Source organism: Bos taurus, chromosome 2 (assembly GCF_002263795.3).
Source record: "Bos taurus isolate L1 Dominette 01449 registration number 42190680 breed Hereford chromosome 2, ARS-UCD2.0, whole genome shotgun sequence".
NCBI classification, from domain to species: domain Eukaryota; kingdom Metazoa; phylum Chordata; class Mammalia; order Artiodactyla; family Bovidae; genus Bos; species Bos taurus.
In genome coordinates, this window is record NC_037329.1 from 4,970,066 (window position 1) to 4,995,418 (window position 25,353).

A 25,353-nucleotide genomic window follows, 5' to 3' on the forward strand; every position below is an offset into this window, starting at 1 on the left:
ATTTAAGTCAACAGTACCAAGAATGAATGTAAATCCACACCAACATACACAATGATGAAGTTTCAAAATATTTGGGATAGCGAAGAGATCACAAAAAGTTTCAGAGAGAAAAATTAAGTTTCATACAAAGGCTCAAGAATTAGAAGGGTTTCCAACTTCTCCATAGCAATGCTGGAAATCAGAAGGAGTACATGTTTTCACAATTTTCAGGGAAAATTATATCTAGTATGGAATCCTAAGTCCAGCTAATATTCAAATGTGAATAAACATAGTTTTAGACGTGCAAGTTGTTAAAAATGTTTACTTCATATGCAGCCTATCTCAGGAAGCTATTACAGGTCGTGCTTGATCAAACCAAGGGAGTAAACCAAGAAAGAGAAAAACCTTGGATCCAAGAAAAGGGACTCAGGTAAAGGAGAGGTGAAAGAAATGTCCAGGGTGGTTGTGAAGGAGACCCCATGATCCTGAGGCGTGTGCCTCAGAAGTATGAGATTCGAGTTTAGATATGGCATCGGCAGCTCTGGGAGAAAGCTCCTCCTGAGGATGACATTGACTGAACTCCCAGATGAATCATTTTACAAGAATGTTGACATACCTGGGAGAGAGCTGGGTGGGGGTAGGGTGAGGCGTGGTTATGTTGTGATAAGTACAGAGAAAACAAAGCAGATAGGGAACAAGATAATTACAGTCTAGCACTTAGAGTACACTTCAGGTCTCAACTGAGAGGAACATTTTCTTTTTTTTTATAAAAACATTTTCTTTTATATGGGAGTATAGCTGATTAACAATGTTGTGTTAGCTTCAGGTGTATCACAGAGTGATTCAGTTATACCTATACATGTATTTATTCTTTTTCAAATTCTTTTCCCATTTAGATTGTTACATAATATTGAGCAGAATTTCCTGTACTATACACCAGGTCCTTGCTGGTTATCCACTTTAAATACATCAGAGTATACATGCCAATCCCAAACTCCCTAACTAGAATAGCCTCTGCTCACCACAACTAGAGGGGAAAAAAAGCCTGCACAAAGCCACGGAGACCCAGCGCAGCCAAAAATAAGTAATAAATAAATGAATGATTTTTAAAAAAAGAAGAAATAGAGCACGAGGGACTTCCCTGGTGGTCCAGTAGTTAAGACTCCACACTCCCAAAGCAGGGGGACCAGGTTCCATCTCTGATCAGGGAACTAGATCTCAAACACTGCAACTAAGAGTTTGCATGACGCAAGTAAAGATTCCACATGATGCAACAAAGATCTTGTGGGCTTCAACTAAGACCCAGCACAGCCAAATAAATAAATAACATTTTTAGAAAAGAAATAGAGAATGAGTCACAGAAAGCAGAGGGATCTAGGTCTTCACTGCTCTTTGTGATAAGAAATACCTGACAACTGACTTCTGCCCGTGATGCAGAACTCCTGCCCTAGCCTGAGACAGAAATCACTACAAGGAATCTCAAAGACACAAAGAATCCACTTCCGAGAGACCTGATCCTCAGTCTTCCGAGGTGGGCTGGCTATTCCAGCCATTGGCTGAAATGCTCACTGTGGCTTGTCCCATGCGCCCACCCACCAGGCTTTTCTTCCCACAGGAGAAAAGATAGGCCTAGAAGTAGCTCTGGGCTGCCTTTATTTAGGTAAGTGGAGAAGTTAACAAATAAAAAATACTGTTGTCAAGATATTTTTTTCTAGATTCTTTTATTTTTCATTTTATTTTTAAAAATTTTTACTGAAATACATTTGATTTACAATGGTGTACTAATTTCAGGTGTGTAGCAAAGTGATTCAGTTATATATATATTCATGTAGTTATATATATATTCATGTAGTTATATATATACATATTCATGTAGTTATATGTATATGTATATGTATATGTATATGTATATGTATATGTATATGTATATGTATATGTATATTCATGTACGGATGTGAGAACTGGACCATAAAGAAGATAGAGTGCCAAAGAACTGATGCTTTCAAACTGTGGTGCTGGAGAAGACTCTTGAGAGTCCCTTGGACTGCAAGGAGATCCAACTAGTCCATCCTAAAGGAAATCAGTCCTGAATATACATTGGAAGGACTGATGCTAAAACTGAAACGCCAATACTTTGGCCACCTGATGAGAAGAACTGACTCATTGGAAAAGACCCTGATTCTGGGAAAGATTGAAGGCGGGAGGAGAGGGGATGACAGAAGATGAGATGGTTGGATGGTATCACCGATTCAATGAATATGAACTTGGGCAAACTCTAGGAGTTGGTGAGGGGCAGGGAAGCCTGGCATGCCGCAGTCCATAGGGTCACAAAGAATCAGACCAACTTGGTGACTGAACAACAATTCTTTTTTTACATTCTCTTCCATGATAGGTTATTACAAGATATTTAGTATCTTATCTTACTGTGCTATAGAGTACATCCTTGTGGAACACCTATTTTAAATATAGTATGTGTTTTGTCAAGACATTTTAAGCCCTGAGTACAAGTGAGGGATTACTCTGTGCATGTGGCCATCCTGCCAAGGCCAAGTTTGGCCAAACTCATTTTCTTTAGGTAATACAATCTGGTGGTTCAGCTGGTAAAGAATCTGCCTGTAATGTGGGAGACCTGGGTTCAATCCCTGAGTTAGGAAGATCCCCTGGAGAAGGAAACAGCTACCCACTCCAGTATTCTGGCCTGGAGACTTCCATGGACTATATAGTCCTTGGGGTGGCAAAGAGTCAGACACGACTGAGTGACTTTGACTTTTCCCTCAAACTCCCTGTGTCTGGTATTTTCCTTCCAAGGTCACATTGCCTTACTTCTTCTTTCCTTGGGAGTGGTTTGAGTCAGCATTTGGCAACTCCCATGAACAACCCTTTAATGGAAGAGATGCAGTTCTTACCAGTCTCAACCCTGACATCCTGAGGCAGCAGCTCCCGACAGCCTGTGTGCAGAGAGAAAGCAGAATGTCAGTCTTTGTGACCATGAGTTGGAGCCCTGGCAGGGAGGGGCCAGAGTGCTTATCAGTGTAGCTCTGAGTGCCTGGCATGGGGCCAAGAAAGGACTCTTGAAAGAATGGATGGGTGTGTCATAGCCCCATGGCAAGTGTTGGAGGAGACTCTCTCAGTTTCTTCAGTCCTATCTCATCTTTGAAGTGAAGTGAAAGTCACTCAGTCGTGCCCGACTCTTTGCGACCCCATGGACTATACAGTCCATGGAATTCTCCAGGCCAGAATACTGCAGCGGGTAGCCTTTCCCTTCTCCAGGGGATCTTCCCAACCCAGGGATCCAACCTAGGTCTCCTGCATTGCAGGCGGATTCTTTACCAGCTGAGCCACAAGGGAAGCCCTATCTCATCTTTACTGAACGCCTATTTTGCACTCAGCACTCGGCTCAACATAGGGAGTGGGGTGGTTCTGAACAGCCTCAGAACAGCATCTCTGCCACCCAGAAATGCAGACTGTGTCTGGTCAGACATCTGTGAACATCAGGCATTACCACACGCCACACGGAGTGCTGAGGGAACCAGCCAGCAGAACTTGAGATGCAACATACTTGATGTAAACCTCATGCACCCACAAAACATTGATACCCCCATTTCATTCATGGGACTCAACAAAGGAAAGGTGACCCATTATCAGTAGCACAGCTGGAAATTCAGTCTGGACCTGCGTCCTTTCAAACCTGTCTCAGCGCCTGGCTACTTCCGGTACCCAGGGAGCATCAGGCAGGCCTGAGTAGCTGCCCCCTAGTCAGGGAGGGAAGGCGGGGCCCTGATCTCAGGGGGAGCCCCGCCCACCACCAGCCCCGCCCTCTCTGCATCGAGCATCCTGACACAGAAGCTGGCTTTTTTGCTGGTCACATACTCCCTGCTTGTAACGCAAACCTGCCCCTGGGAGGAACTTAGGAAATATCTGTTCAGTGAAACAGAGAAGGAAGCCCTTGGAGAGGGTGTCCTCTGACGTTGGCTTTGTCAGATGAGCAAGAAGTCACAGTGGAAAGAAAGGGGCATTCTCTAGGGATGAGGGAAAAGTACAGAGGATGCGCGGTCAGCATGTTTGGGTTGAGCGGACTGTGGGGAGGTGAAAGAAGTGTCTCGTTGTAGGCAGCGGGCAAATGTGACAGAGAGTCTTTGCCTCTCTGTTCTGCTGAATAAAGAATTTTCTCATTCCATTTTTACTTAGTGCATGGGCATTAATATGTTTATGGCAATCTATACCTCCCAGCCTTTGCTGAGCACCTAAAAAGTAAAAGGCGATAATCAGACTGAGATTCCTTGAAAGAGGCTACAGCTCTTTCAAAGAGAGGCTGGTCCATCTTTGGGGTAACCTCACATACCCCAGTGAGGTGGCAAGTGGGGAAGAGGCAGGGGGCATTTTCTACCTCTGACTACCCACTGTGGCCTGGCCCAGGCTCCTCACTTCTCCCCCCAGCTAGGAATTTGAGGCCTACCTGTGTTCTTCAGTGCCCTCACCCATGGCACTGGCCTCCGTGGACATCTTCCCTCTCCAGCCTCCAGGATCTGCCCCACAGGCGTTCCCCACCAGTCCTGCCATCCCTGGGGGTTGAGCCAGCCGTGTGTCCTGGACTCCCAGACTCCACTGCCTCCACTTCCCACAACTTCCCCTGGTCTTCCCGTGTCCCAGAACTTCTCCACTCCAAAAGCCACATCCTCTGAGGGGTTCCCTGGCAGTCTCCTGGTTAGGACTCCATGCTTGCAGTGCAGAGGCCACATCCTCCAACTGCCACTCTCTCGCCACAGCCCAGACCAGCACTGGGCCCTCTGCCCATGGCAACTGTTCCCTCTTTTCATCACAACTCCTCAGCTTTTGCTTTTCTCCCCAGTCTGTCAACTATCCTAGCTTCATTTCTATCTCAACCAGCCTGGAAACGGAACTTAAATCTGTTTTGGAACAGAGTAGTTTTGTAAGTACCCATAAATGGAATACAAGCAGTACAATGAGCTGCACACTCTGTGGACCCCTCTGTCCACCTTCACTCCTGTCCTGTGAATGTTGTTGAGTCCTGCTCTCACCTTGCAAAGTCCGAGCACTGAGCTGAGCATTCCAAGAATGGGTCACACCATCTTGACAACAGGGGCCAAGGAAATTTCATGACCTGTACCTCCCCTAAGACTCTAGAAATGCTTGGGGATCCTTGAGTGGGCTCTAGTCAGCTCTTTCTGAAAAGAAAAAAAAAAAAAAATCCCTCCAATTTCAAGGCTCCCTCCCACTAATAACTCTGCAGAACTTGATCTGCATCACTGAAAAAAGAAAGAAGTCATCCTCAGCTTCCAGCTCTGTTCAATCCCTGCCTTCTCCTATACCTGTGGGCACGTAAGGGATGCCCTGGGGAGGGGCCGCTGACAGCTCCACGCTAACCCTTCCAGCCCTACCCTCTCTGGCCTCCTTCATCAGGGCTTTTGCTTTATCGATTATTGTGGTGATGAAAATATGCCCACATATTCTTTGACTCCGCCCCCTTCCAAAGATGGATTCATTCGTTCTCCCTACCATGGGTGTGGACGTAGGGACTGCCTTTTAACAAATAGAATAAGATGGGAGTGATAGAGTATAGCTTCCAAGACTTGGGGCTTCCTCCTTGTTCTCTCTAAGATTGCTCGGCCTGGTGAAACTTGCTGCCATGTCATGAGGACACTCAAGCAGCCCCACGGAGGTCTCTAGTTAACAGCCAGTGATCTTGGAAGCAGATCTTTCAGCCCTGATCAAGGCTTCAGATGACCAGAGCTCCAGCCAGTGTCCTGACTGTAACCTTGTTGAGTATTGAATTGTGTTCACTCCCCCTCTCAAGTTCATAAGTTGAAGTCTTAACCCCAGCATCTCACAGTGGGACTGTATTTGAAGATAAGGCCTTTAAAGAGGTGGTGAAATTAAACTGAAGTTGTTAGGGGGGGCGTAATCCAATCTGACTGATATCTTTGTAAAAAGAAAAAGAGATACCAGAGCTGTGTGTGCAAAGGGATGATCATATGAGGACAGAGTATGAAGAGGGTAACTGTCTGCAACCAAGGAGAGGGGCATCAGGAAAAACCAACCCTGCCAGCATCTTTGGTCTGGGACTTCTAGTTCCAAAATTGTGAGGACAGAAATGTCTGTTGCTTGAGCTGCCTAGTCGGTGGCATTTTGTTATGGCGACCCTAGAAAATGAATACAAATCTCATGAGGGGCTGCCCTGGAGGCCCGACAGCTAAGGCTCTGAGCTGTCAGTGCAGTGGGCCTGGGTTTGTCCCCGGTCAGGGAGCTAGATCCCACATGTGGCAACTCAAAAAAAAAAAAGATCTTACATGCTGCAAATATGCTGGCTTACATGCTGGCTCAGAACCACCCATCTAAGCCACTCTTGGATTTCAGAAATTGGTGGGAAAATAAATATTTGTCATTTTAAGCTGCAAAATTTTGGAGTAATTTGTTATGCAGCAGTAGACAACTAATACAATCACCCCTCTCTCTCACATCTTCATTCGTTATTTCTCTTCTGACCTCCTTCTTACATAAAAATGCAAATTTTGTCTATCTTTTTTTTTTAGGGACTAAGGTGGAGTTTGTTTTTATTATAAAAGAAAAAAACTCGGGAATCTTAACCAAGGAAGGGAATATTTTGTACTCAGAGAATAGATACCAGAATACAAAATTACAAGTGTTTGGACTCCAGACCTGTTCCCCTCTCCTCCAAGAGTAGAGATGGGAAGGAGACAGCTGAAGCAAACAAGCAATTCTGTAAAGCAAAACTTGGGAATCCTATAAATATGATTAAAATCTAAACTTCTGTTTTGCTTTAAAATTTTTTAATGTATCAAAAAGCCTGCTTTAGTGACATGATAATTCCACCAGAAAATAACTCCAATACCCCCTTGTCAGTAACATTTTCAAGCTGAAGTTTTGATTATCTTAAAATGAATTTTCTTGGCCTCCTGACCCCTCCAGATACTGCCTTCCTCTTGTTCCTACTCCACAGCTGAACTGCCTGAAACAGTTGCCCTGTCTCCACCCTCTCGCCCTTCACACCTTCCCAAGCCTTGGGTTGCATGTGCATACCCACCAACACTGCACTGATCCCTCCAGGGACACCACTGCCCACGTTAGTGCCAGGACTCTCTCAGCCATGCCCTGTCCCCTGAGCTCGCCCCTGTGACTTCTGCAGGACTGCACTTCCCTGTCTTTCCTTGTATTCTGGGGTTGCCCTCAATCTCCTCCCAGGGCTCTTTCCCCTCACTTTGATCTCTTGATGTCTGAAGGAGATGCTGATGCTTTCAGTCTGCCTGATATGCTTTCCTCTATTTTCTTTCAGGGAAATTCTCCTCCCTTTGCCCAAAATGTTTCTGAGAGACGGGGTGTGATGCAAGGAAGGGCCAATCACAGGCTTTCCCTTGAATGTTCTGAATTGGAACTGGGGATTGATGTTCCTCTCTAGTCGCAAAGTTTTGAAATATGATTCCAGAACTGCCAGGGGCTATGGTTCTAGTGTCCCAAAAATAGCTGATAGGAGAGAATAAAGTTGGCAGGCCAAGAGGGAATGAGACAAAGACAAAATGTTGTCTTTGCAGTTTGTTGCTTGAGTGAAGCCATCTGGACTCTGTCATTGAAATCAAAGAATTCTATCAACCTAGTGGTCCTTATTCTGTTCTCTCTCAGTCTGCCCACTCCCCTTGTGCATGCCCATCCTTTCCCAGGGCCACTGACAGGATCAAAGCTCTCGACTGTATTCCACATCTCTAACTCTCATCTCTGTCCTGAACTTTAGATCCACCAAGACTCGAACCCCTGGACATCTCCAGCAGATAGGCCATGGGCACAGCACACTCAACATGAATACACATCTCCTCTGTCTTCTATCTGCTCCTGCCTCTTCATTTTTCATCTCAGTGAACGAAACTATCAATTGTTGAAGAAAACATTTGAGTCATCCTTTAATCCTCATATCCGAATGATCGCTAAGATCCAAAGATTTCATCTTTTAAAAGCGTGAGGCTTCCAACCATATGTTGTCTACAAGAAACTCACTATAAATATAAAGACCCAGATAGACTGAAGATAAATAGAGAAAAATATACCATGTTAAAACTAATCAAAAGAAAGTTGGAGTAGCTATACTTAATTAAGACAGTGTGGACTTCAGGGCAAGGACAATTATGAGGAATATAAACAGGAACAACCTAATAATAAAGTGGCCAACTCCCAAAGAAGATATAACATTACTTAACATGTATGTGCCTAACAGGGAATCATAATACATGTGGCAAAAAACTGGTAAACCTACAAGGAGAAAAAGGTAAATCCAATATCATAGTTGGAGACTTCAACATGCTTTTATCAGTTATTAATGTATTTGGCAGGCATAAAATCAGCAAGGACATAGTTGAAATGAATACGATTGTTAGTCAACTGGATCTAATTGACATTTATAGAATACTTCATCTAATGAAAACAGAATATACCTTCTTCTCAAGTTCACATGGACCATTCACCAAGATAGAACACCTTCTGGGTCATAAACACTCCTGAGCAAAATTTTAAAATAAAACCCATACAATGTCTGCTCTTAGACCACAAAGAAAATAAACTATAAATCAAAATAGCTGGAAAATCCCCCAATATTTTGAGATTAAGAAACATAAATAATACAAGTCAAAGTCTCAAGAAAAATTCTTAAAGTGTTTTCAATTAAATGAAAATGAAGATACAACTTATTAAAAGTTGTGGAATGCAGTGAGAACTTGCTTAGAAGGAAACTTATACTGCTGAAAGACTATATTAAAAAAGATGAGCATCCAAACCAAGATGGCAGAGTAAACTCACCTCCCCCCACGAACGCACCAAAAATACTTCTATGTGTGGAAAAATTCTCACAGAAAACTAACTGGAGACTAACAGGAAGACTCCTGTATGACCAAGACTCTAAAAAAGATATACACAGAATTGGGTAGGAAGATAAGAGAAGTGATCAGGTTGGAATCTGTGCCCCTAGGAGGGGACTCAGAGGAAGAGAGGTTGCATAGGCAGAGACCCTCCCTGGAAAGGAAGCAGTTTGAGCCACTCATTGGGTTCCCCAGCCCTGGGTATGACACAGGGAAGATGAGCCCCCTTGGCTTGCTGGCGGCTCAGCGGGACTAACAGGAGGGCTGTGGGAAGAGTGGACTCTGCTTGTGAAGAGCACATTAACATTTGCCTGCTCCCAAAGCGGACGGGAGAGGGCAGACTGAGATCACGCAGTCAGCTGACGTGTTTCCCAGCACCACTCCAGAGCACGCCCTGGCCTGAGCAGAGTGAATGCTCCAGCCCTGCTCCCCTCCTGTCACAGCTCCACACAGGAGGAAGGGCTGCCATAACCAGGGCAAAGGCTTGGCCGTGAGACTCTGGCAGCTCCAATGCTAAGCAGCTTCCTAGCAGGGAGGGGGCGGTCCTCACTGGTGATTGCACAGGTGTTACGTGAGAGCCGGTCCAGGGCTCTGACTGCGGCCGTATCACCATACTCTCTGCCCAACCTTTGTTGAATGCCCACACCTGCTCTTGCTCCAGGGCTGTTCCCTTCTGGGGCTGAAGGTGCTGGTGCTGGGAAAGGGAAAACACACACGCTGAAAGGGGACTCAGCCAGATCACACCTGCCACACGGGGCTTCTGTTCCAGCAACTCGTTACCTAACCTCACCCTCAATAAGGCAGTATTAGCCACTGAGCAAAGGGGAAGACCCACTTCGCACCTGGCTCTAGCCCTATCCGATCTTTCTCCAGTCCCGCCTAGCACCACGGTGATAGCTGCCGGCACACCCTGAGGAAAAATGCCACTTGTGCTCATATCAAATCCAAATCTCACAGCAAAGCCACTGGGCGTAGGCAAAGTGTGCAGGGACACTCTCCCATAAGAACACCACTTCAAGACCACCATGTGTAACAATTTCACCTAAATTCATAGAGACAGAGAAAGATAATTAAAATGAGAAGAGAGAGGAATTTGTCTTTATTGCAAGGGCAAAAGGAAACCCCTAAAAAAATACAACTAATGAAAGAGAAATAAATAATTTACTAGATAAAGAACTCAAAGCATTGGTAATAAGACTCCTAAGTGAATTCGGGAAAAGAATAGATGAACACAGGGAGAATTTTAACAAAGAACTAGGAAATATAAAAAGGAACCAGTCAGAGCTGAAGAATACAATAACTCAAATGAAGAGCACACAGGAAGGAATGAACAACAGACTAGATATAGAAAATGCGTAAGTGATGTGGAAGGTAGAATGATGAAAATCACCCATAAAACCAGTGAAAAGAAAAACGAATTGAAAAAATTGAAACAGAGTAAGCGATCTTTGGGATAACATCAAGCATACCAATATCAACATCATAGGGGTCCCAGAAGACAAGATAGAGAAGAAAGTTAAAAAAAAAGCATTTAATAAAATTATGACTGAAAACTTCCCAAGCCTGAAGCAGTAAACAGATATCCAGGTACAGGAAGCATAGAGTCCCAAACAAGATAAACAGAACAAACCCACACCAAGATTTAGCATAACTGAAATGGCAAAAGTTAAAGAAAAAGAGAGAATTCTAGAGACACAGGAGAAAAAACAAAGAGTTATGTACAAGGGAAACCCCATAAAACTATCAACTGATTTTTCTGCAGAAGCTTTACAGGCCAAAAAGAAATGACATGATATATTTAAAATGTTGAAAGGGGAAAAAACCATGAAATCAAGATACTGTATCCACCAAGATTATAATTTATGATTTAAAATTGAAGGAGAGGTAAAGAACCTTTCAGATAAGAAAAAACTAAAACAAGTTCATCAATACTAAACTAACCCGAAAAGAAATGTTAAAGAGTCTTTTCAAAGAAACGGAAAAAGTTATAAGAAAAAGTAAGTACCTATAAGAAAGGAAAAAATCCCACTAGTAAAGACAGATATATAGTAGAGGTTGAGTATCAACCATTTAAATAAGTTATTATGAAGATTAAAAGACAAAAAAAGGATAAAACTAAGTATAACTACAATAATCAGTGAAGGTATAAACATGAAGATGTGAAATATGACACCAAAAACACAAAATGGGTTGGGGGTGGGGGAATTTTTAAGCATAGATCTTTTACCGTAAGGCAGTCAAAATGTTGGAGAAGGCAATGGTACTCTTGCCTGGAAAATCCCATGGACAGAGGAGGCTGGTAGGCTGCAGTCCATGGGGTCGCTAAGAGTTGGATACAACTGAGCCACTTCACTTTCACTTTTCACTTTCATGCATTGGAGAAGGCAATGCAACCCACTCCAGTGTTCTTGCCTGGAGAATCCCAGGGACGGGGAGGCCTGATGGGCTGCCGTCTATGGGGTCTCACAGAGTCGGACACGACTGAAGTGACTTAGCAGCAGCAGTCAAAATGTAAAAACTTCCAGTTATAAGATAAATAACTCTGTACAGCATGGTAACTACAGTCAACAACCCTATATTGTATATTTGAAAACCTCTTAGAGAGTAGATCTTAAACGTTCTTATCACAAGAAAAATCTTTTGTAACTATGTGAGTGATTGATGTTAATTAAACCTGTGGTAATCGTTTAAAAAAAAAAAGAGTAGATCTTTTAGAATGTGTTTGAAATCAAAGGGCTACCTGTTTAAAACAGATACAGTTATAGGTCAACATGCATGAACCCTATGGTAACCACAAATCAAAAGCCTATCATAGATACTCAGAGGCAAGAAAGAAAGAATAGAAGCATACTACTAAATAACATCGTCAAACTACAAAGGAAGAAACTAAAGGGGAAAAAAAGGAAGAAGATTAGGGAAAGACTACAAAATCAACTGGAAAATAAACAATAAAATGGCAATGCTCCAATCAAAAGGCATATGGTGGCTGATTGGGTTATAAACCAGACTCATCTATATGATATCTGCAAGAGGATCACTTCAGAGATAAACACATACAGAGACTGAAAGTGAGGGTAGGGGAAAAGACATTTGTGTAAATGTAAATAAAAGACAGTGGGACTAGCAATACTCATCTAAGAAGAAGGAGACTTTAAAAAAATGTCTGTAACAAATGACAAAGAAGATCATTATATAACGGTAAAGGGATAAATATAAGGAGAGGATATTACATCCATTAACATGCATGTACCCAATACAGAAGCACTTAGAAATGTAAAGCAAATATTAACAGACATAAAAAGAGAAATTGACAACGATACAATAATGGTTGTTGTTGTTCAATCACTCAGTAATGTCCGACTCTTTGCAACCCCATGGACTGCAGCATGCCAGGCTTCCCTGTCCTTCACAATCTCCCAGAGCTTCCTTAAACTCACGTCCATTGAGTTGGTGATGCCATCAAACCACCTCATTCTCTGTCATCCCCTTCTCCTCCTGCCTTCAATCTTGCCCAGCATCAGGGTCTGGCTCTAGGTTAGTAATCAAATCATCACGATTATCTGGGTCATGAAGATCTTTTTTGTACAGCTCTTCTGTGTATTCTTGCCACCTCTTCTTTAATATCTTCTGCTTCTGTTAGGTCCCTACCATTTCTGCTCTTTATTGTGCCCATCTTTGCATGAAATGTTCCCTTGGTATCTCTAATTTTCTTGAATAGATCCCTGGTCTTTCCCATTCTATTGTTTTCTTCTATTTCTTTGCATTGATTGCTGAGGAAGGCTTTCTTATCTCTCCTTGCTATTGTTTGGAACTCTGCATTCAAATGAGTATATCTTTCCTTTTCTCCTCTGCCTTTTGCTTCTCTTCTATTCGTAGCTATTTGTAAGGCCTTTCTGCATTTTGGAGAAGGGAATTTTGCCTTTCTGCATTTCTTTTCCTTGGGAATGGGCTTGATCCCTGCCTCTTGTAAAATGTCACAAACCTCTGTCCATAGTTCTTCAGGCACTCTGTCCATCAGATTTTATCCCTTGAATCTATTTGTCACTTTCACTGTATAATCATAAGGGATTTGATTTAGGTCATATCTGAATGGTCTGGTGGTTTTCCCTACTTTCTTCAATTTGAGTCTGAATTTGGCAATAAGGAGTTCATGATCTGAGCCACAGTCAGCTCCTGGTCTTATTTTTTCTGACTGTATAGAACTTCTACATCTTTGGCTGCAAAGAATATAATCAGTCTGATTTTGGTATTGACCATCTGGTGATGTCCATGTGTAGAGTCTTCTCTTGTGTTGTTGGAAGAGGGTGTTTGCTATGACTAGTGCGTTCTCTTGGCAAAATTCTGTTAGCCTTTGCCCTGATTCATTCTGTATTCCAAGGCCAAATTTGCCTGTTACGCCAGGTATTTCTTGACTCCCTACTTTTGCATTCCAGTCCCCTATAATGAAAAGGACAGCTTTTGGGGGTGTTAGTTCTAGAAGGTCTTGTAGGTACTCATAGAACTGTTCAACTTCAGCTTCTTCAGTATTACTGGTCAGGGCATAGACTTGAATTACTGTGATACTGAATGGTTTGCCTTGGAAATGAACAGAGATCATTCTGTCATTTTTGAGATTGCATCCAAGTACTGCATTTCAGACTCTTTTGTTGACTATGATGGCTATTCCGTTTATTCTAAGGGATTCTTGCCCACAGTAGTAGATATAATGGTCATCTGAGTTAAATTCACCGATTCCAGTCCATTTTAGTTCACTGATTCCTAAAATGTCGATGTTCACTCTTGCCATCTCCTGTTTGACCACATCCAATTTGCCTTGATTCACGGACCTAACATTCCAGGTTCCTATTGCTCTTTGCAGCGTCGGACTTTACTTCTATCTCCAGTCACATCCACAGCTGGGTGTTGTTTTGCTTTGGCTCTGTCTTTTCATTCTTTCTGGAGTTATTTCTCCATTCATCTCCAGTAGTATATTGGGCACCTACCAACCTGGGGAGTTCATCTTTCAGTGTCCTATCTTTTTGCCTTTTCATACTGTTCATGGAGTTCTCAAGACAAGAACACTGAAGTGGTTTGCCATTCCCTTCTCCAGTGGACCACATTTTGTCAGACCTCTCCACCATGACCCGTCCAACTTGGGTGACCCTACATGGCATGGTTCATAGTTTCACTGAGTTAGACAAGGTTGTGGTCCATGTGATCAGATTGGTTAGTTTCCTGTGATTGTGGTTTTCAGTCTATCTGCCCTCTGATGGAGAAGGGTAAGAGGCTTATGGAAGCTTCCTGATGGGAGAGACTGAGTCAAGTACTGTGTCTCTGTACTTGATCGGAAATGAGTTAGGAACACATATACATGCAGACATGTACTCACACACAGGCACACACATCTCACATGCAGCAGCTCTTTCTGTATCATCACTTACTTCTGCTTTTTGTGTCATTGTATGTGTTTCTCCCACATTTGTGAGATACTTAGGAGCAAAACCTTGCCTTACTCATTCCATAAAGAATTCACAAAATGTTTGCTGAATGATGGATGGATGGATGGGTAAATGTATGGATAAATGTGTGGGTGAGTGGATGGATGGATGAAGAGATGGATGGATGGGTGAATGGATGTATGGATAGATGTGTGAGTGGGTGGGTGCATGGATGGATAGATGAGTGGGTGGGTGGATGAATAGCTACCAGGAGGATGGAAGCAGCCTGGTACCCATCCCAGGAAGGCAGGTAAGGGGTTGCCTATGAGGTGAAGCCCAGGAGTATTTGCAAGTCCCTGCCCTTTTGAAGTGAGATGTTTCTTCTTAGCTCAGGCCCCCTTGTCCAGCTCTGAGGCTGGTCAGTATGAGAATGTGGGGATCAGTGTCCTGCACTGGACCCAGAGTCTGCCTAATCTTAAGAATCAGAATGGCATTGACTATAACTTGAGGGTAGAAGGACAAGCTGCTGGTTCCCAAAGACCTCCTCAGAGCTTTTGGAAGTCTAAAGCCACAGGACTCACATGCATTTCTGGGGCATCATTGAAGTGGATTGTGTGTAGCGGGAGTGGTAAGCAACGCTAAAAGGTGTGTGGGAAGGTAGATCTGGGGAGAAAATCAAAGTGCTGCAGGGACCAAAAAGGACAAAGGGCTGTGTGCTAGGTGGTGTGGGCGGCATATTTCAGGAGATCAGGGTCTAAAAGGCAAAACCCAAATGGAGACTCTGGTCTATGAGCTGCCAGTCCAGAAGGAGCCCTCTCCTGGAAGACTAAAAAGCATTTCCCAAGGCAGGGATGTGAGCATTTTGGGGCAGAAAGGATTGGGTCACAGAATGAGAACCTTGGAAGGTATGCTATGCCACCAGCTAACTGCCTATTCTCCACTCCTCCCCCCCAACCCTGAGCCTAAGGTCCCTAGACTGGAATCCATCACTCCAAGGAAAACAGAGCCTACATGGGCTGGTGAAGGCAGAAAGGGCCACTGCTCTGGAAGTCAGAACCATCCAGCAGGCGATAAGGAATCTGTGCTGGACCACCCAGTCAAGACGTCAGGAAAGTCAAATATTGGCAGTTTCATATGGTTCCATCTACATACATATTGATATATGACTATGTAATAGAAACAAGCTATATTTTATACAATTATGCCATTTTTGCCGTGGACTTCCCAGGTAGCTCAGTAGTAGAGTCCATCTGGCAATGCCAGAGATGCAGGCAGCTTGGGTTCAGCCCCCAGGTTGGGAAGATCCCCTGGAGGAGGAAATGGCACCCCACTCCAGTATTCTTGCCTGGAGGATCCCATGGACAGAGGGGACTGGTGGGCTACAGGCCATGGGGTAGCAAAGAGTCGGACACGGCTGAGCATAAGCACAAGACTGCCATTTTTGTTTTAAAATATAAGATATATTTGGGGGAGATACATCCTTTTTAAAGGTAATTACGGTAAGCCGTTGACAGTGGTTTTTCCTGGAAGGGGAATCGGGATAGGGAGCAGAGAGAGATGGGCTTTTCCATATCCAGAGATCGCTTTCCATTATTTATTTCACTGTTCACAGGATTGTCCACAGGCCTGAAATCAGCTCCACCCCTTTCCCACAGTGATGACTCCCTGCAAAGATCAGCCACCAAGCTCAGTGACAGAGGGGCATGGAGGAGCTGATGGCAGGATGCCAGGAATACCTGTGACTGGCCACCCAGGAGGTGTACGGAGGTGCCCCGACCTGGAGACACGATACTCCTGGGTCCTTTCTCTTCTGCTCAGGTGGCCCAGGGTGAGGATACAAAGTTTCAGTCCTCCTTCCCATCTTCCTCTAGTGGGCACAGGGGCTGGCCACCCCCACGGCCAAAGCCCCTGAAGTGTGAGACCATGCAAGAACTGGCTCCCCCAGAGCCTGGGTCCTGTTCCCTCCCAGGAAGTCAGAGATGGCAGGCTGACTCTGGTGAAGAGTCGCTCCCAGGGGAATCTCTCTTCCCAGCAGGGCTCTGCTCCCACTCTTGAGGGCCAACGCACTTGTGGGGAACTTGACAAGCCTGCCAGTCCTCTGCAAAGTCATGAGTAAGTGAATTAAACCACGTTTATCCCATCCCTTCTCACACCTGGGTTCAGGTGCTTTCTGGTTCCCTGCAGGTATAGGTGAATCCCTGCCTCTCCAGCCTCATCTCCAGCCCACTATTCCAGATCTGGCTTAAGAGTCCCCTTGCAGATAGTTAAGGGCTTTCAGAAGGTCATGTACATACTGCTATATTTAAAATGGATAACCAACAAAAACCTATTGTATAGCACAAGGAACTCTGCTCCATGTGCCAGTTATGTGCCAGTCTGGATGGTAGGGAGGTTTGGGGGTGAACGGATACACGTATATGTATGACTGAGTCCCTTCACTGTTCGCCTGAAACTATCACACTATTGTTAATCAACTATACCCAAATACAAAATATTTTTGGTGTTAAAATAAAAATAATATTTTTTTTTTTAAAAAAAAGAGCCCCCTTGCAGCCTCCCTGATGCTGTTCTCAGCCACCCTACCTATTATCTGTCGCTCTCTGGTCCCAGAAGACCCTGGCCAGCCCTCAGGAAGGGCATTCACCACCCTGAATTGAAACCCATCGTTTATACCTGTCCAGAGAACATTTCTTTTCTTGAGATTCACTTTGGCAAGGTGCTGTCAGCCTGCCTGGAGAGATCTTAGCAGGGATGGCTCTTGAGAAGCCCTCCTGAATTTACTTTTTTTTTGTCAATAGCATGTCCTTATTTGATATCCCCTTCCTGGTATCCCATCAGTGCTTCTTCTCAGAAATGGTCTTGTTCTTAACTTGAGGATGTTATTATTCTTGTCACTGCTTGTATTTTATTTTTGATCATCTGCCAGAAAGCCCAGAATACATTTGGTAGCTTTGTCTAGCAAATAGATGGGAACTTTGTATGAAACTTTTTCCAGCTGCATCACGTTTACCTTAATTTTCCTTCATCTTGGTTTCTCATTTCAATTTTGATTCCTCTGCCTTACAGGTATCTCTGTAAGCTATCTCAAAAGGCTCTTGTTTACCTTTAGAATAAGGCAGGAGATGGATGAGAGAGAAGTTGACAGATACATCCACATGTACATGCCAGTACCCCACTGTGCCATGGCACCTCTCTGTACCCCCTCAACACTCCATCCCTGGCCCCCAAAACAGAGTAGGGGTGCATAATATACTTACTTAGAGTTTTGAAATAGTAGTTCATTAGTTTAATCTGTACAGTAATGCTGCAAGGTAAGTGATGTGGTTCCATCTGACAGTTGAAGAAACTGAGGCTTCAGGTACCACCCTTGGTAAGTGGCTGAGTCAGGATTTGAACCCACGCCTGTTGGGCTCTGTTTGTTTATTATACTTCACCTCTCTGCCAAGTCTGACATGCTCTGCTCTCTAGACCTGTGAGGCCCAATATGGTAGCCACCAGCCACATGTGGTGCAGTGGTAAAGAACCTGTCTGCCAGTGCAGGAGATGCAAGAGACACGGGTTCTATCCCTAGGTTGAGAAGATCCCCTAGCATAGGAAATGGCAACCCACTCCAGTCTTCTTGCCTGGAGAATTGCATGGACAGAGAAGCCTGGCGGACACAGTGCATGGGGTTGCAAAGAGTCAGACACTTTGAGCACAGCACAGCACACAGCCACATATGGCCATGGAAATTTAAATTAGTCTTAGTTAAAATTAAAAATTCTTCAGGCCTGCTGGCTGCACTTTCAGGGCTCTGTAGCCCTGTGTGGCCAGTGGCTACTGTATTAGTACAGAAAAGAGTGCCATTCTCAGCACGGAAAGAGCATTTCCTGCAGCCTCCTTACACCTGCACTAGGGTCCTGCCAGGAGCCAGCAGTGCCCAGGCTGGACTTGTACTTTCTTTCCTCTGCATCTTTAGGATGTTGTTTTCTTAGCCTGGGCATCCTAGCCCTCCAGCATCGTCATCAAGCCATCCTTGCCTTTGCAGCCTGCTTCAATCCCTCCCCTTCCCCACCCGTCCTCGGCCCCAGACATCTCCACCTCTGACTTCCTGATGCCTGAGGTCTGTGCCCCCAGGTGGGTGACTTTTCTGTGGCACAGCCTCACCTCACTCACCCAACAGTGCAGAAAAGAGATACACGCTGCTTGATTAATTGAGGGGGAAGACAAGAGAGTGTAACATGAAAATCGACTAGAAAACATGACTTTGTCCCAACCTCTATTTCTGCCACTCATGACTCCACTCCCCAATACAGCTCTCTGTCCAGGGCCTCTTCTCCTCCAGGCCGTGGGTGGGTGCAGGGGCCTGAGAAACTGTGAGCAGTTCCAACCTGTGCCCTCACGGAGCTCATCTCCAGTGGCTTTGGGTGAAGGATTTTACCCTCCTTCATCCCAATGTCCTATGAAAAATTTCCTGTATTGTGAAAAATGTCCTGTAATTCCTGCTGTTCTTCCCTGGAGGGCTTGTCACAGGGACTGAGAATGCAGAAGCCAGGGCCTTCATATGACATGAAAAGCACTCAGTTATAAGAATGTAGCTGGGAAATTGGGAAATGTTCAACCCCGCTGTGTCACCCTTACATCGAGCTGTAACTCCCACCCCCACTGTAAGCCGTTTTGAAGTGGGGGTGCAGCAGGGCCCAAGACCCACACGGACAGCTCCCCTGGGAGAAGGCAGTGGGGCCAGCGTTCAGCTCCCAGTGGGTTCAGAGAGACGGGGGTGCCACTGAACTGAGTGGCTCTAAACAAAAGTTCCTTGGGGGCTTGTGCTCCAGGCCGATAGCTGCACACAGAGTTTTGGTTTTCTTCAAAATAAAACCCTGAATGGAGTTCAGGTTGGGACAACGTTTAAGTCCAGAGTTAGAGAGTGGAGACTGAGCGGAAGGCCTGGCTGTGGGGTTAGGAGGTTCAGGATGGGCCCCACCCCAGCCTGTGTCTGTGTCAGATTCCCTCCTGTGAGAAGTGAGGACGGTGCCCAGCACCCTGACAGCTCGAGGGAGAGCCGGGGAGTGTTCCTCCTCTCAGAACGCCGTCCCGCCACAGCCCAGCACCCCACCCAGGGGAGGCTTTGAGGCCTGACAGGCAGGGCCCTGCCTCACTCTGGGGCCCAAGCTGTTCAGAGATGATGAACACACTTGTCCACAACTGTCCAAGAAGGTAGGTGGTAACTCAGGTCAGCCCAGACCTGGGCATCATGTCCCCCTTTGCTTCTTCCTGTGGGCACTTCATCTTTCACGGACCTCAGTGTCCTCGTCCATGAAACAGAGGCAATAACACCCCAAGTGCAGGGAAACGGCACATATGACACGGCTGACGTTGCCCAGTACCCGGGCCTCGGGGCCGAGGCTTCACACCTCCTGAGGCCACCCGGAGGCACCCCCACACTGCCACCCCCTCTACTCTTGCACCTGCCTTCCTGGAGCAGAGGCCCAGCACACCCCCTCCTCCTGCTTGGGCCCCAGCAGCCCTGCGGCTGCTGGGATGGCTCTCTGGGCTGGAGTTCCAGGCTCCTGAAAGGGCTCTCACGCTCCCTCCTCATCACCTTGTTCCCTGCAGTGCTTTCCCAAGGCTGTGACTCCCAACCCACCCCTGCCCGAAGACCCTCCTTCCACCCTCCCAGCTGGCAGAACACAGGTTCGGGGCAACCAGCCCACAGAGAAGGCCCCAGAAGTGCCCTTACCTTGTCAGGGTAGGGGTCTTGTTGCTTGCCTTCCCCTCCACCCAGGTTCTCTGAAATGAGCTGGGCAGAAGACAGTGCCAGGACTCTGGGTGTGTTGGAGCGCACGAAAGAGTAGGAAGAGGAGGAAGGGCCCCAAGAGGAAATGGCCGAGTCCTCTGGGCCCACGTAATTTATGACAGGACTTTGTCCTTGAGCTCCAGGCACACCCACTCCCACAGGGCTCCTGCGGCCCCAGCTAGCAGAGCCTCAGAGCGGTCCAATCTTTAACCCTGGCCTCTTCGTCAGAGAGTCTCCGTGGGCCGTGAGAGCTTGATTCTGTGCACCTGTTGCTGCTGCTACTGCTAAGTCGCTTCAGTTTTGTCCGACTCTGTGCGACCCCAAGGACTGCAGCCTACCAGGCTTCTCCGTCCATGGGATTCTCCAGGCAAGAACACTGGAGTGGGTTGCCATTTCCTTCTCCAACGCATGAAAGTGAAAAGTGAAAGTGAAGTCGTTCAGTCGTGTCTGACTCCTAGCGACCCCATGGACTGCAGCCTACCAGGCTCCTCCATCCATGGGATTTTCCAGGCAACAGTACTGGAGTGGGCACTTACAACCAGCCAAATCCCCTGGTGCCCATCCATCCAGGGAGCTGAGCATCTTTCCAGGGATCACGGGAACTCCAAGACTGCCTATGCAGGAGTTCTACTCCCAAACCCCCTGTCCTAGTTGAGAGCACCCACAGGAGAGGCCAAGGAGCCTTGCACCAGAGCTGAAGGCCACTGGGGCACCTAGATTCCCAATACAGTCTCTGGGAGCAGAGGGGGCTGACTTGGGCTGGGACTTGAATAAAGGGGGATTTTTCCGATGAGGCAAATACAGATCTTTCAGAAGTAAAGAGCATGCAGCAGTGCACCCTGGGAGAGGCCAGGTTGGAGGGGACAGGCAGTCCCTGGAAGCGATGGTGAGGTCTTTGAAAGTGGATGAAAAATGAGTCCACAGGAGATGCCTGCTGACTGCAACACTATCCCTGGGCAAGGAGAGGCCTCAGGGGTACTACTCAGTGACCCAGCAGGAGCTCATCGGGTTCCCTCTCTTTCCCAGGACTTGGCAGGCAGAGGTGTGGGAACTAGCTGTCATATTTATTGGTTTATTTGGCTGCACTCAATCTTAATTGTGGCATGTGGGATCCTTAGTTACGGCATGTGGGATTTTTCACTGTGGCATGCTAACTCTCAGTTGTGGCATGTGGGATCTAGTTCCCTGACCAGGGATGGAATCCGGAACCCCTGCATTGGGAGCGCAGAGTCTTAGTAACTGGACCACCAAGGAAGTCCCTGCTGCTGCTGCTGCTGCTGCTAAGTCACTTCAGTCGTGTCCAACTCTGTGACCCCATAGACGGCAGCCCACCAGGCTCCCCCGTCCCTGGGATTCTCCAGGCAAGAACACTGGAGTGGGTTGCCATTTCCTTCTCCAATGCATGAAAGTGAAAAGTGAAAGTGAAGTCGCTCAGTCGTTTCCGACTCTTAACGACCCCATGGTCTGCAGCCCACCAGGCTCCTCCATCCATGGGATTTTCCAGGCAAGAGTACCAGAGTGGGGTGCCATTGCCTTCTCTGAGGAAGTCCCTATCATCTTCTAAATAGGACTGAGGCCACAGCAGGGTGACAACCCTGACCTTGAGCCTCTTTGAGAGATGGGAACCAAATGCTGGTGGAAGGGAAAAAGATAAAGTTGAAGAGCCATGGGGGAGCAATCATGTGGCCCTGGAGAGAGACAGTGGCCACTGCTGTCTGAGCTTTCTGTGGGTCCTGCTGTGGGCTCTGCAGAAGCCCAGCTTCCTGCTGCTACACACTCCATTGTTGAGACAGCTTGAAGGCATTTCTGTTCTTGCAATCAAGCAGCCCAGGACAAAGGTTCAGTCTCTCAGTCGTGTCTGACTCTTTGCAGCCCCATAGGCTGAGGCCTGCCAGGCTTCCCTGTTCTCCACCATCTTCTAGAGCTTGCTCAAACTCATGTCCATTGAGTTGGTGATGCCAGAGGTAGGAACGTGAATTGGGAGGTGACTTAGAAAGGGCCATTAGGAGGAAGCATGTGCTCTGAGGCATCCAGTCAACTTCCCACCCACTCCCCAAAAGTGCTGTGCTCAGGTTCTGTCCGGCTCCAAATAGCTTCCTGGCCCCTAAAACCTCATCCAGTTTCTGGGTCAACACTTGCTTTGGGAGGGTTTCACATGGCAGTTGGCTGTTCTGGTTTAGAAAGGAAACATTTCACTCCCACAGAATGGGTGCTGCTAATTCTGGCAGCTCCTGGAAATGATAAGCCCCCTACTTTGGGACTCCTGAGACCAGACTGGGTCCTTTGTGGCTCTCATTCCACTGTCCTCTTCCAAAAAAAAATAGTGGAACAGAATATTTGTGTAGAACAAAATGATTCATAAGACTTTTTTATTCCAGAGCCTGTCTTAAAATTTGATAGAAACACATTTTGGATACTTACAGACTTGTCTCCTGCTTTTTTTTTTTTTTTTTACTAGTTTGACATTAAATCATAAATATTTTCTTACACTATAGCAGATATTAACCATGAGTCTTCAAGTCAGCATGGTCAAAGACAAATATCGTATGATACTTCTTATATGTGGAATCTAAAAAAATGGTACAAATGAACTTATTTACAAAACAAAAGTAGAGTCACAGATGTGGAAAGCAAACATACAGTTATTAAGGGACAAATGAAAGTCAAAGTGTTAGTCGCTCAATAGTCACTCTTTGTGACCCCACAGACTGTAGCCCGCCAGGCTCCTCTGTCCATGGGATTCTCCAGGCAAGAATACTGGAGTGGGTTGTCATTCCCTTCTCCAAAGGATCTTCCCAACCCAGGTCTCCGGCATTTCAGGCAGATTGTTTACTGCCTGAGCCCCCAGGCGAAGAGAGGGGGGGTTAAGTTGGAAGATTGGAACTGACACATTCCATGGGTGCTAAGTTGCTTCAGTCATGTTCAACTCTTTTTGACCCTATGGTCTGTAGCATGCCAGGCTCCTCTGTCCATGGGATTTCCCAGGGAAAAATACCAGAGTAGGTGGCCATTTTTGTCTCCAGGGGAACTTCCCCACCCAGGGATCAAACTCACATCTCCTGCATTGGCAGGTGGATTCTTTACCACTGAGCCACCTGGGAAGCCCCACTTTGCTGTATAGAAGAAACAATTACAACATTGTAAATTAACTATACTCCAATAAAAATTAATTTTTAAAAAAGGCAGCATGGTCCATGCTACAAGTGGTCCATCATTTATGTAACCATCATCCTTGGACGGACACGGGGTGGCAGTCAATCCATCGCTACCACCCACAACACTGCAGTGTACAGACCTGTGCTCACAGCTCTGTTTGCAATATGTCATTACAGGGAAATTCCAGAAGGGAACTTACTGGGAACTTACTGAAACAAGGGGCCTGAATGCTTTGTCACTAACCTTTCTCAAGCAGCACATCAAGTTGTCCCTCCCAGCAGACAGTGTCCAGGAAACCTGAAGGACCTGGCCTGACTGCCACATCAGTTGGTAGAGCTCAAAGGGAACTCCTGAGGGGCAGTCCTCTGAGAGCCTCGGGTTTTCTGTTGCTGAGGGTACCCCAAGTTCTGGGAATCAAGGAAAGAGTCTGGGAACTCAGCCTGCCGCCGCCTAAGAACTCTTATCTGTCACACATGTGGCCAGACTTGACTGTCCCACAGGCTAATGTTACTTCCACAATTCTCCTCAAGATGCAGAGTCCGCTAACCTTTAAAAATATGTTTCTGACTTGAACCAAAAGGCCTCCATGAGACAACCTATGTTCCATTCCATTCTATCCAAAGGTCAAGCCCACTGTAGTATCTGCATAGCAGCTAAAAGAGAGCGCAGTGAGCATTGCTTTTTTTTTTTTTTAAATAAACTCTTTATTTTGTATTGGGGCACAGCCGATTGACAATGTTGTAATAGTTTTAGGTGAACAGTGAAGAGATTCAGCCATATGTATACATGTATCCATTCTCCCCCAAATTCCCCTACCCTCCATCTGTCATGTAACTCTGAGCAGATATGAGAGTTCCATGTACAGAGAGTATTTAATTTCAGCTCTGCCAAACCCATCATAGAGAAACCGGAAGCAGCTTGTCTCCTAGTGGCCCTGACCTTCCCATCCAGCCTACCGAAGCCAGAGTTACCCATTAACACTATAAAATGGCACAGCTGTAAGCACAGGCCTCCAGGACTGAGTTACTGTTTACAGAGTTTTACAATTCTCCATCTCAAAGAAAATGAGCATTTAATAACTGCTTTCTGTGGTGTGGAGAAGACTCTTGAGAGTCCCTTGGACTGCAAGGAGATCCAACCAGTCCATTCTAAAGCAGATCAGTCCTGGGTGTTCTTTGGAAAGAATGATGCTAAATCTGAAACTCCAGTACTTTGGCCACCTCATGTGAAGAGTTGACTCATTGGAAAAGACTCTGATGCTGGGCGGGATTGGGGGCAGGAGGAGAAGGGGACGACAGAGGATGAGATGGCTGGATGGCATCACTGACTCAATGGACGTGAGTCTGGGTGAACTCTGGGAGTTGGTGATGGACAGGGAGGCCTGGCGTGCTGCGATTCATGGGGTCGAAAAGAGTCGGACACGACTGAGCAACTGAACTGAACTGAACTGAACTTCTATGTAATGGGTTCATTGCATATGCCACTCATTCAACTTTCATCAAAACCCTACAAATTAGAGGTGCTTATCTAACTCTTTTCACAGTAAGGAAATTAAAACCAAAGAAGTTAAAAAACTTGCTTAAGTCACGTGGCTAAAAGTGGTGGAGGCAAGATTTGAATGGAGGTCTGCCTGACTCCAGGGCCAGGGCTTACCGCACTATATTACACCACACCAATCTTCAAACAAACCTGGACTCCCTCAAGTTTGAATAAGACATCCATTTTTAGAGATTTTCAGGGAAGGTGCTTCTCCAATTTGCTCATCCTAGCATAGGATCCCGGAGAAGGCAATGGCACCCCACTCCAGTACTCTTGCCTGGAAAATCCCATGGACGGAGGAGCCTGGTGGGCTGCAGTCCATAGGGTCGCAAAGAGTTGGACAGGACTGAGCGACTTAGCAGCAGTAGCAGCAGCAGCATAGGATCCAAAGAGAATTTCTCCTTTAATTTCTGTGATCACCAACGTCCTAGGACAAAATTATCCGGGAAGAAACCAGGCCTAAATGCTTCCCTGGAAACAGTTGTGCGTAGTATGGAAGACATTCTATCTTGTGGGTCAGACTTTCTTGACTTTGGCATTATTGACACTTCGAACTATACTATTCCTTATGGGTGTGTTGGGAGGAGCTGTCCTGGGCACTGTAGTA

At 46.0% G+C, this 25,353-nt stretch overlaps 1 protein-coding gene across 3 annotated transcripts in view; it reads right to left on the minus strand.

The window, feature by feature from the left end:
* MYO7B (myosin VIIB) overlaps positions 1 to 20,464 on the minus strand; it is a 103,601-nt gene extending 83,137 nt beyond the window's left edge. For 2 of the 3 annotated variants that reach the window (XM_010801818.4, XM_010801817.4), the window contains exons 1-2: positions 19,995 to 20,460; positions 2,886 to 2,927 (exon numbers count right to left, since the gene is read on the minus strand). In XM_010801818.4, coding sequence (XP_010800120.1) covers positions 2,886 to 2,903 — 18 coding nt within the window. In that variant the 5' untranslated portion in view covers positions 2,904 to 2,927; positions 19,995 to 20,460. Of the gene's footprint in view, positions 1 to 2,885; positions 2,928 to 19,994 lie in introns of all 3 variants that reach the window. The other variant, XM_010801819.4, reaches the window with a different exon arrangement.
* Positions 20,465 to 25,353: the final 4,889 nt, after the last annotated feature.